We start from the raw sequence: 12,375 nt of genomic DNA on the forward strand, positions 1-12,375 counted from the left end.
GGCCTTGATCTGAGCCGTGCCAAGAGCTTCCTTGTTCCTCCAAGCTCCCTAGATCATGCTGAGAAGCCGTCCGTTTCAGAACCAAGGACAGCGCCCAACAGCTCTAAGAACCGGATGGCTGCAGGTGGCTCTCAGGAGGCCCCGCTGCTGGATACAATGTGTCCAGGCCTCCCTCACAGAGACACTGGAGTGCGGGAGGATACAGGGAATGTCAGGTTCATGATGGGTGCTCGATAAATAGGACTGGTGTAATGGTTACGAGGCAGAGACTCTCTGCCTCTTCCCTGCCTGTTCCTTCCATCCCACAGGCAAGTCACAATGCTGGGCTGAGTGACTCCCTGGGGACATGGCTGAGCTGGAGCTCTCTCCCTGACTGCATCCCAGGGATTCCCTCGGGGATGCTGGAATCATTTCCCCAATCTGAGATTCTTTATGGCAGCCGTTACAGTTAATGCCGACACGTGGGGATGGTGAAGGGTCAGTGATTCACCATGGCTCCCCCAGGTCCTGAAGAAATGGCTTTCTTAGGCCACACAGCCTCTCGGTCAGAGCTTGTCAGAAGCTCCCCAGAATTGGCAGATAGAGGGGTGCCAGGCAGGAGGCAGCTGGGAGGTCACCTTGGCATTGTCCCCCAGGTCGGCTGCCATAGCTTCTGCCTAGCAGCTCCTGATGTACTCTGATGTTTCTTCTGTCCTCGTGGCAAGCCTGTGACACAGATGCAGGGCAGATGGGAAACAAATCTCGCTTTCCCGCTTTCGTGTAAGCCACGGCGGATATCAAGCCACCAATGTGGTGTCAAATGATTCACAGGATTTCTGAAAGTCTACGCACAGCTCTCACAAGTGGAAACCCACAGTCAGGCATCATTGCTTAACAACAGTAATAGCATTACATATACAGAATGACCACTCCATACCACACACGGTGCTTTACACACTCCACCACATGAAATCTACACAGAAGCCTTGCATTCGGATCTGTTAAGATTTCCAGAGCCAGATTACTAACACTCATGATCCCAGAATTCTGGGTCCTGCGATGGGAAGTTACCATAAATTTGAGATCAGGCTGGGCTACAGGGTGAGGTCCTATCTCGAGAAAGAAACAAAACAAAACAAAAAACCCACTTTGCAGATAAGGAGCCTGAGGTTGAGTTGGGTGATAAACTTCTTTACTTCTTAGTGCCTTCGGTTTCTCCTTTGTGAGGCAGAAATGAAGAGTACTTGCTGGGGCTGGAGAGATGGCTCAGCGATTAAGAGCACTGACTACTCTTTCAGAAGTCCTGAGTTCAATTCCCAGCAACCACGTGGTGGCTCACAACCATCTGTAATGGGATCTGATCTCCTCTTCTGGTGTGTGTGTGAAGACAGATACATAAAGTGAATATATCTTTAAAAAAAAAAAGTACTTGGTGTCTGGTTGGATCCCGTTAGGCAGAGTCCATTCCCGCGGTCAGCACCAAGGACAGTACCCTTCCAAGTTCAACTGGCCAGGTTGTCAGAGAGGCAGGATTTCAATGCAGGGTGGATCTCCTGTCAAAACTAAAACGCCCTGCCTTTCAGGTAGAAAGAGAGGATTGACTGGAGTTGTTGTAAATTGGTGACTGAAAGGGGGGGACTCTGAGAAAGTACAAGGGAGGGGAGGGAAGAGGAAGGCAGGGTGGGAGACAGGTTCTCCTAGCCAACCTGTCCCTGATGGGCTGGGCTGGGCTGGGCTGGGGAGATGGGAGGGAGGGCTGCCGTCCAAGGTTCTGCATGTTCCTCCCCACCCCCAACCCCGCCTGAACACCTCTTAAGAGCCTAAGTTAAGACTGGATTAGGAATGGCCTGATTCTTGGGTAAACGGGATCTCAGGACTCAGGGATCCGTGCAGAATGTTAAATATGGAAAGTCTGGTCCTTAGAGAGCACCGACTCTGATGGTGCTCAGCCTGGCCACACATTAGAATCCTCTGGGAGTTTTAAAATAAAACTGACGCCAAGTCTCCTTCCTGACCAATTAAATAGGACTCTGCGGGCGGGGCCCAGGCAAGGCCATTTATTTTTTTAAAGTTCCCTACAGGGCTCAGAATGGATGTAGTGTAGACCTGGCCCCTGACTGGACCAGTAAGGAAATGGAGTAACAGACATGCTCAGTGACATCCTGAGGTAATTTCTCCACTACGCAGTAGGGAGTGATTCCAACCCAGATCTTACTGGCTAGGATGTCACCCTCCAGTCACGCTGGCCTGCATTGAGGATGACAGGGGGGAGAACAGCAAGCCTGCCCTGTGCCCTAGGTCGTTTGAGCTCCTCCCAGCTGAGGACTAAGTGAGAAGTGGGACCTTCAAAGAGATGATGTTCCTCACACTTCCAGGGAGCGTAGGTTGGCATCACAGTCCTGGGTCATATCCCAGTTCTCACCTCATTCAGGGGACAAACAAGTCTTCCCTTTGTTTGGCCTGTTTCCCTCTGTGTAATCTGAGACTCCCTGTAGATTAGAGATGATGGGTTTAAGAGGCCAACGGGCCAGATCGCTATGGGCTACAGGGCTATGTCCTGTGCCCTGAGTAGGAGACCCTAGACACCAACATCACAGAGAAGAGACTTGCCTGCTACTCAGCTCTGATTTATCCAGGTGGCTCTGACATCATTCATCCTGCCTGACTTTTAACACAGGCTATCCATGGGGTGCAGGAAGCCTCAGTAGGCTCCTGGAGGGGGCGGGGCTGTGGGGTGGGGGCGGGGCTGGAAGGCCATGAAGGTAAACTCTCACTCACTCCAGCCTTTTTCCAGGCCCCATCTGAGGCTGCAGGACTCCCCTACCCAATAGTATTTTCTCCCTCCTGCATCCAGGATGTGGAGACCCCTGCCCCCAATGAGATTAATGGGATTAAGTGCTTTGGCAAAGCTCAGAGTCACCCCCCCACACACACACACCCCTGCAGAGGCGACCAAGTGTCATTATTATGAAGATGTTTCTAATTGTCTTCCTTTACTCCCATGCCGCCCTGCTGGGCCTGGGGATACCCTGGGCTTACATTTAGCTTCTCCAACATTTATAAAAACAGATTCCCGCCCCCTGCTGCTGCCAGCACCGTGTGGAATGCTTTCTATTAAAATTTAAAAACCACTTGTCGAGTCCCTGGGAACACTCAGATTATGAAGGAAACAAGCCCCCTTCTCTGACTCCGCCCTCCTGCCTCCTCCCAGATCCCTCCTGGACCATCACTTATGATGTGGGCTGGCTGGACTGGGCTTGACCTTGCTTCTAGCTGCCCAGCTGGGGCGCTCTAATGTAGATGAATGATCCACAGGAGAGGCGTGGAAGTAGCTACAAGGGAAAGGGAGGTGGCAGGCCAGGGGAGGAGGCCAGTCTAGAGACCAGCACCAGGGGAGGTGACACAGAAGAGGAGGGGCAGGAAAGTGGGTCAGGGTGGACAGATGAGGGATAGATACTTGGGAAAGAAAGTGGGGCAGAAGGAGGTAGAAAACCAGGAACAGCTAGCTAGCGTCACGGAATGAAGATGGTACCACATGGAAAACAGGAGGTGACATGGGCGAGCACGGGCAGAAGGCTGAGGTCTGGCCTTAAGAGGTGAGGGATTCTTTGGCAGAGGCTTTGAATACCCTCCCTCCCTTCCTTCCTCCCTCTATCTTTCCTTATGAATCACATCCACAGTCTTGACCCTGTGCATGTATCTAATGTTCATCCCCAAAGGGCTTTCCTGATACCCTACATTAAAAGCCACAAGATCTTCTGTCCTCTCAGCACCCAGGTGAGGCTGTACTCATGGAGTCCAGTGAGTGACCTTGTGTGTTTGGGATGCTGATGAAGTCTGCTTCAGCAACAATAGTCTGTCCAATGGTAGAAGGCCAGTGTGGTAAAGGGGGAGGGACAGGGGTTGAGGTCTGCTTCTTTTATCTCTACCCACTTCATTTTCTTTTTTGAGACAAGGTCTCTCATGGGAGTGGGGGGACCTGGAGTTCACCAATTCAACTAGAGCAGCAGCTGGCTAGCAGGCCCTGGGGACACTCCAGTCTCTGCAGACCCAAGAAGTACCACGCTGCTTCTGGCTGGGTGTTGGGGAGCCAATCTCCCCATTTTCGCATGGCACGCCCTTTACCCACCAAGCCATTTCCTCAGCCTATAACCATCCTGAGGGCAGGATAGTAGGTCCATCGGGGTCCATTGGCTTGGCACTGGGTGCCAGGCTGGCTCAGAGCCTAGCACAGAGCTGGTGCTCCTGCCTGGTGCTCCTGCCTGGTGCTCCTGCCTGGTGCTCATGCTTGGTGCTCATGCTTGGTGCTCATGCTTGGACGGATCATTTTCCTTTGATTTACTTAGTTTTAATTCTAACTCTTATTCATTTTTATGGGTGGGGTGTGTGTTGGGGGTGCATGTGTGTTGTGGCATGTATGTGTGTGTGGAGTGTGGAGGTCAGAGGACAACTTTGTGGGGTTGGTTTTCTTCTTCTGTCTTTACATGGTTCTCAGAGCTAGAGCTTGGCTCACCAGGCCAAGTGATTTACCTGCGGGGGGTGTGGTGGGGGGTGCATCCTGCCAGCTTTGAATACCTTGTTGATGGAAGAGACAAAGTGAATATGGGGGTGCTCCTCCCTGTCCAGATTACCTGGGATCCCTGGAAGGGGGTCGACTCCAAAGGGCCAGGGCCCCCTGCCACCTGTCCCCACCAGAAACCTCCCATCCCGTGGTCCCTCCAGCGGGGGAGCAAAAGCAAGTGCTGTTGCTAGGCAAGAGGATGTAGCACATATAGATCTTCCTGGACTTTAATTAAAAACATCTTTAGAAGTCGTCTCTGCCGAGGCCAGCGATTGATTCCCGGCTTGGGCCCGAGGGCTGCTGAGCCACACTGTGACTGCGGACGGGACAGTTGGAGACTCCCGGCTTACTGCTTACTGCTTACTGCAAACGATACCCCAGGGAACCACCCTCTTTTCCTCTCTGCTCCCCCACTTCAAGTCCCAGATTTGGGAAACAGACTGCACACCCTGACACTTTGATTTCTGCTCTTGGGCCTTGGTTACCTTTGCTGCAAAATGGGGGTGTCAGCACTCACGAGAGAGCCCGCAAAGAGGATGAGGTGAGATTGAATCGCAAGAGCGATTTCAAGCTGTAAGTACTTGGCCAGGGCCAGGGAGGGCCGCTACTGTCCCCTGAAGAGAGCGCAGGAGGATGCTGACACGGTCAGAGTTCTGGGCCCAAGGCCTGTCTCAGCTTTGACTAGAGCCTCAGACAAGTCACTCGTCTCCTGTTGCATTTACTTTGCAGTCTGCAGAATGAAGACAGTAACACCTGCCCTGCTTATTCCCAAGATTGGAGGATAAAGGCGAATCGCTCTGTGAAAGCAGTGTTAGCTGATAGCTATTATTTACTGAATATCCCAAGAAGTGCGGGTTGTACTGCAAAACAGGCTCCGTCTCCTCATTAGAGATGCAGCTCACAGGTAACTGAAGCCAAGGGAATGGGGTTGCGGCAGGGGCCTGCAACATCCACACTCGACTGAGCTCCCCCCACCCCCCCACCCCCGTCCAGCCACACCACCGCCACTGTGTGGTACGCCATGTCCCCCACCCTACCCTTACAGCAGACATCACTAATGTATTGTGGCACTCCTTTCTGTTGAGCCCAAATGAATCCTTCAGCCTCTCTAGTCGCTACCAACTGATCAGGGTAGTGGCAGGAGATGAAGCCGACTCGGTGTTATTCCGAGGTTGGGATGGTGCCCTGTTTATCTGTGCACGGTGACCCTGCACACAATAGTGTGCAGTGTGTGGAATGGGGACCAGGAATCCCAAGTGTCTGCTCAGTTTTCTATCTGTGGGTCTCAATGTAAAGTAAGTTCCAGCAAGCATTATCTATGCCCTTGTCCTCGGGCGACTCGTTCCAGGCTCTCCAAGTCGAGTGCCCTGGACGCCATGCGCAGAGTGGGCGCTAATAAACACTGGCAGATCTCAATGCTCTTCGCATTTCCTGCAGTCCACAGAATAAAGCGATGGCTGAGAAACACAGGTTGAATCGAGGCTGTGTGTTTTCTTTCTCTCTTACTTTTTGAGAAAGGGTTTCTCTGTGTAGCCCTGGCTGTCCTGGAACTAACTCTGTAGACCAGGCTGGACTTGAACTAAGATCTGTCTGCTTCTGCCTCCCAAGTGCTGGCATTTAAGGTGTGCGCTAGCACCGCCTAGCTCAGGCTCTGTGTTCCCAGTGGTGCCAAGCACCGTATTTTTGCATACAGTTGACATCAATGACTAGAGAAGTGGAGCTGGCTCTGGGAACCCTGGAAGACTCTCATATCCTGGAAGATGCAGGAATCCCCTCCCTGTGTCTGAGCCAGGTTGTGACACCAAGGTAGCTGGGGCTCCTTCACCTCTGCTTCTCCGCCCAGACTCTGCTTGTCAACTTCATGAAGCCCTGGGCTTTTAACCCTTCCTCTGCTGATGTGTCTCCAGCCACGATTCTAGGAGCGCATTCAGACTCAGAGCCAGGTTAGGCATTCCCACCCGTGTTTATGGTGGACACCCCAGTCCTAACCAGACCGAGCAAGGGCTTGTTTCTCCTTCCGTGACAGCTCCAATACTGACTGAGCTGCTCAGAGCGCTTGCCTCTCTCTCCCATATCCAGTCCTGCACTGACCCTGTGGGCTCTGCTCGGAAATAACCCACTGGCGTTCTTCTTTCCCATTGCCTCTGACCTGCCCAGCTGGTGCCCCTCTCACCTCCCTCTTGTCGCCTTGGTCTGTATACATCAACATAAACTGGGTCATTCTTTTAAAGTACGCATCGAGTCTTCTCAACTCTGTCATCATGTCCTAGGTACTTCAGCTTAAGACCTGTTTTCGGAGGTACCCAAGCTCTGCCACCCTCTCCATCTCTTTGCACCGGTCCTAGGATCTTTGCACCCATAGCTCCCCGCGCCTGCAAGGTCCTTTGAATGAGCTGTCAGTTCAAGTGTGGTACCAGCCCAGCTGCAGCTCCTGGGTGTTTGTTATCATTTCTCTCAGTCAGACCTGCTCGATTGGAGACCCTGGGGGTGTGGCTGAGGTGGAGCTTGGTGATGGAGCTCTAACCTAGCATGCAGGAGCTGAGTTTGATCTCCAGCACTGCAAAGAAAGGAGCCCTGCGGGGATAGATGCGGCAACCTGTGTTAACTAGCTCTCTGGGTAATTTGGGTTGGAAAACCCTTCGACTAGTTCCTTCTTTCAGTGTGTGATTTGACACTCTCATAAAAAGCGAGTTTCCGGCCCTGTGGATAAGAAGGCGTTGGCTGTGCAAATGTGGGGACTGGAGTTCTAATCCCCAGACCCATAGGCAGCTGGGTAAGATAATGCCCATGTGTAGTTCCTGTGTGCCTATAGTGAGATGGGGGCTAGAGTCAGGAGACTCATCGGAAGCTTACAAACCTTAGCTAGCCTGGCTGTACAGAGGCAAACAAAAGACTAGCAGTACGGTAAGGACCAACGCTGGAGGATGACCTCTGACCTTCACCCATGCTCAGTATCATGTACACACCCTCGCTCACACACGGGAACACACACACTAGCACACACACACATATACACAGACACCCTAACATACATTTAAAAAGAGGGAGTTTCTACCAAATTCCAGTCAGTCTGGTTCCCATCAGTCCCTCACTGTGTGGCCACCAATGCTGTGGGTACGAAGGACCCCCCAATGCTCAGCAGGTAAATCTGACCCCTGGGGGAGGACAGGGGCTCACTCAAGGTCATGGGGAGGTGTGGGGCCTGCCAACTGTCTGCTGAGGAGTTGCTTCTCTGCCGGGGCCCAGCGTGGGCTGGCATGCCCCTCCCCCAGAAGCGTGCTTCAATGGCCCCGGGCGCACTTTCCTTCTCTTTTAAGCTCTGAGTGGTTTAATTTGCGCGCACAGCTGCCTTTCATGTCGCAAGCTGCGTCCCCTCTCCCTCTGATCTCGGAAGCTGCCCGATCCACTGCCGCTTGTCGGGCCCCGCCCTCCTCAGCCCTGATCAGGAGGTTCAGTTAATTGTGACTGATTTTCAAAGCAGCCTGGAGTCTCCATGAGCACCCAGTGCCGGATCTGCTTCTTCAAAAAGTTACTCAAATAAAATCAACTAATTTAATTTCTGCCTTTTCCCGCCCCCTCCTTGGTTCCCCAGCTTGTCCAAAGTGAGTCACCCTGCCTGCCTGTCTTCTGAGTGCTATGTGAGTTCAGGCTGGGACTCAGGCCAGTGCCTCCTACACTGTGGGACCTGGGATGCACTCCGGGCCTTCTCTCAGAGTTCAGCTTCCCCATCTGTGCAACAAGGACCCTTGCCTCTCCGACAACCTGGAAGCCAATGACAGGGTCAGTTCCAGCACTTCTCTTCCCTCTGGGACCTGGGGCTCCCCTCAGTTCAGTGAGTACCCCATTGACAAGGGGAGGAGGTGACCCGAGCCACCTTGGTGAATGTGGCCTGCTCCTCCTGTGAGTCCCAGACCTAGTCTTCCTCTGCAGCATGGTAGGTAGACAGAACTTTCTTAAGGTTTTTTTGAAAGTCACTTAGCTGTAACACCCATTTCCTTTCCAAACATCGACTCTCTCGAGCTTTCTGGTCTTTTCTGTGGGAGAGCATGCAGGTCAGGGAGACAGCTAAGTGGGCAGACGTACTGGCTACGCAAGCCTGGTCACCCGAATTTAAGCCTTGGACCAACACGGAATCAGGTTGTGGTAGCACACATGTGTAATCCAAGCACTTTGACAGCAAGATGGGAGACAGAGACAGGAGAATCTGCTGAAATGTGGTGTGTGTGTGTGTGTGTGTGTGTGTGTAAGTTCTTAACTAAACCCCCCCAAAAAGCCAAAAAAACCCCAAATGTCTGTTTTGGAAAAGCATAGACAAGACCATGTTTTCTTTGGCCAGAGATTAGGTGAGGGCCGCCTGGCCCTGGGAAGCTGGGGACTTGAGCTGCCCCTGACTTGCTTGTGACCTTGGACACACCACTGCCTCCTGGGCCCCAGTTTCTCTGTTATGTAATTCATATCTAAGTTCTTGGCAACGCCGAATGTCCTGGTCTTTGCCATCGACAGCCTCCTGGGTATCTCCCCAGCCCAGAGCTCCCCAGTGAATCAACTTATTCAACTGACAGTTTAAAGAGTTCCTTCCATCTTAGCACGTCAGAGACCAGATCCCCTGCTTCTCTTTCGTCTCCCAGAGCTGTTCTTCCAGCTCAGGAAATGGAAATCCCATCCAGTTCACAGCTCAGGTTAAAACCCACAACAGAAGACGTGAGTTCTCTCTCTCATACCCCACATCTAATCCATTAGCGAACACCTTCAGCCTAGCTCCCAAAATACCTCCACCAGTGACCTCATTTCCCGTGTCCCTTCTCTAGTGTCACTTTGAGAGATGCCACCACCATATTCCATCTCAGTGACTGCAGTGTCCTCCTTCTGAGCAACCAGCTCCTACCTCTGCCTTTCCCACACCTGTTTCTCCTCATGGAACAATCCTGAGATCCTATTAAAACCAGGCCAGACCCTATCATTCTTCTGAAGGGGACCCACCACAGCCGGTCTAGCATGTGCAGAATAAAGATCAAGCCGGCTGCGTGATAATCAGGGAACTTAACCCCAGGGCCTTTGCACATTCTGCTCTCCATGCCCTTCCCCCACAATGGCCATCTTTGTATTTCACTGCTCCAACATCACCTCTGAGGGATCTTATCGTACTGACCATTTTTTTCTGTTTATTGGTGTCTGTCATCTCTAGCCAGAACACGCTGTTTGTGAGTATATAGGCTCTTGTTTTTCTATACATAAGTATTCCTTCCATGCCTAACACATAGTAGGCATTCAACAACTTTACTTTAAGTGAACAAATACTATATGCCAACAAACTCCTGGCCAGTCATAGGAACAAAGAGACTTTCAGGCACTGCTTAGCTAGCAAACGTACGCATTAACACAGACATGCACCTGCATGTATGCAGGGCTTAACATCTCTGCTACTTAATTTTCCTATGGTTTCTTTATGCCCCCTGTTTTCTCTGATTCACATTTCCCTTTGACTGCCAGCGATCTGATTATTGAGCCAGATTTGGTCCAACCTGGATACAATGTGACTGACTGTCCCTTCCCTCCAAGTCTAAGTGCCTGGCTTCTGATATGTAGCCACAGGGCTAGTGGCTCACAGAAAGGCCAAGAGAGCTTGCATCTCCCGGAGAAGACAGCCGAGGACCCAGCATCCTGTTCTCTGCCTGTCTGCCTTGCAGTCCCATTTGGCTAATGTGGTGAGGAAGAGGTGGCAGTCTGAGAGCCACAACCTGTATCTCAGTCAGTGTCCACGAGAGACTCAGGAGCCTGGGCAAAGTGGAGCCTTGATGGCCGTCTAGACAGCTGTCTGGAATCCCACCATGGTTGCAATGCTATGTTTAGTCTGGGCTGTCTCACATCTACAGGCAGCTGTGTGTTTTCTTTTGAAATTTCCACAGGTGGGTGCCTGCAGTGCTCCCTGGTGTTTGCAGCCACACCCAGCAAAGAGGAACTGATTCTGTTAGTGTCTCAGAGTGTGAGCGTGAGCTGGAGTCCCCAGGCAGCAGGGTCTCTAGGCTGGGGCATGTCAGTCAAGTGAACAGAGCTGTCAACATGGGGGTCTCCAGCTGCATCCAGATGGAACAGCACCCCAGCAAGATGACGCTTGCCGAGGCTTCCCCTGTGGTCACCCCTGGAAGCTGTTTGTTTAAGTGCTTGCTTTGTCTGAGGGTCATTTCCTGTGCCTGTGGTGGGTGGCTATGCGCATGCGCGAGATCGTGTTCAGCTCTGCGCTGGCCTGGCTGTTGCCATTTTAACCTGGGGATGAGCCAGCAGCCGTGCAGGGGCGGGGTCTATGTGCAGCTGGACCTTGAAGAAGAGCTGTAACCGTGTCAAACACGGCCAACACGTGGGGCTGTTTCTCTGAGCACACAGTGTGCACGTGTCTCGCTGAGCTTGCACTGAACAACTAGGCTTGAATGAGTAGCTGTTCCTGAGTATTCAGATGTCACCGAGTCCACAGACAGGCCCATGTCCTCGTGGTATATGTAGCTGAGGTCACTCACGTGTAGGCTTTGCCCAGCTATATGGCTGGGAATCTACCCCGCTCCAGGCTGTCCTCTGTACTCACGGGTAGCTACTCTGTCTCTCCGGCCCTTTCCATCAGGACACAACCAGCGCATGCCCGCCTCCCTTGGGGCATCCCGATCCCAGGCCTCGCCCATCCCCCCAGCCCACCTGTAGGTGACAGCTCGGCCACACTGCCAATGTAGGGGCCGTGGAGAAAGCGTGGTTCACTGTCGTTGATGTCCTGCACTTTGATGATGAACTCTGACTCGGGCTCCAGCAGACGGTTGGTAGCTCGATCTCTGGCTTGGGCCCGGAGGGTGTAGAAGGTTTTCTGCTCCCGGTCCAGGCGCTCTGTGGCATGGATGTCACCCGTCAACTCGTCAATCAGGAAGATGGTCCCTGCACCTTCGCCAGAGATGGTGTACTTGATGGTCCCGTCGCCTTCGTCAGAATCCGAGTGGATCTGGGGAGGTGGGAAGAAGGCAGGGTGGGGACTGAGGAAGGCAGTTTCTTCTCTGACACGTCCCCCATAGAGTCCCAGGCGGGACTTTTTCCTGGGCACAGCTCTCCTTCACCAGAGAGACCCAGAAGCTGTGCCAATCTGAGCTTCACCCAGGATACACCCTACTTCAATTGCACCCCACGATCCACTTTCTCTAGGTTTCTAAAGCCACCAGTGTTAGACCATAACCACTACACTACCCCACCCCACCGCTGCTGGCGGGGGTGGGGGGTGGGGTGGGGTGGGGGGTGGAGTGAGGTGGGGGGGTGGGGACTCCCTTGCTTCCTATTACCTTTGAAACAAAGTTCAGGAGTGCAGCTTACATAGCCTTGCAGCGTGTGCTGTGTGCTAGTGTGTGTGTGTGTATTTGTGTGTCTGTGTGTGTGCGTGTGTGCACATGTGGGGGGTTATGAGGAAGATGTGAGAGGACATCCTTAGGTGTCATCAGTGTGGTTTTATTTTTGGCCTGAAGGAGGCCGACCAGTGAGATCTCTCTGTTCCCACTCCCTAGCTCTGGATTACAGGTGTCTGTCACCATGCATGGTTGTTTAAATGTTTGATTCTGGGGAATCAAACTCACGCTTCCAAAGCAAGCGCTACCCATGAGCTATTGCTCCAGCCCAGGGGCGCCTATTTTGAACATCCATCCTTATTTCTCTGCCTACTGAAAATCCATCCGCCACACACGGCTCCAGTCTCTTGTCACCCCGCCTGGGAAACTCCATCTGGATCCCCTCCCATTCCTCACAAGATCTGTGAGAACATCAAGCCATCGTTCACTGTGTGCCACCTCTCGAGGTCACCATTTTCGAGCTTC

The 12,375-nt window shown here is 52.6% G+C and overlaps 1 protein-coding gene across 2 annotated transcripts in view; it reads right to left on the reverse strand.

The window, feature by feature from the left end:
- Cdh22 (cadherin 22) overlaps positions 1-12,375 on the reverse strand; it is a 124,896-nt gene that overhangs the window by 47,946 nt on the left and 64,575 nt on the right. Inside the window, exon 3 of one of the 2 annotated variants that reach the window (XM_052184278.1) lies at positions 11,225-11,519. In XM_052184278.1, the coding sequence (XP_052040238.1) occupies positions 11,225-11,519 (295 nt within the window). Of the gene's footprint in view, positions 1-11,224; positions 11,520-12,375 lie in introns of those variants that run through there. The other variant, XM_052184279.1, reaches the window with a different exon arrangement.

This window comes from Apodemus sylvaticus, chromosome 5 (genome assembly GCF_947179515.1).
Source record: "Apodemus sylvaticus chromosome 5, mApoSyl1.1, whole genome shotgun sequence".
NCBI lineage: Eukaryota > Metazoa > Chordata > Mammalia > Rodentia > Muridae > Apodemus > Apodemus sylvaticus.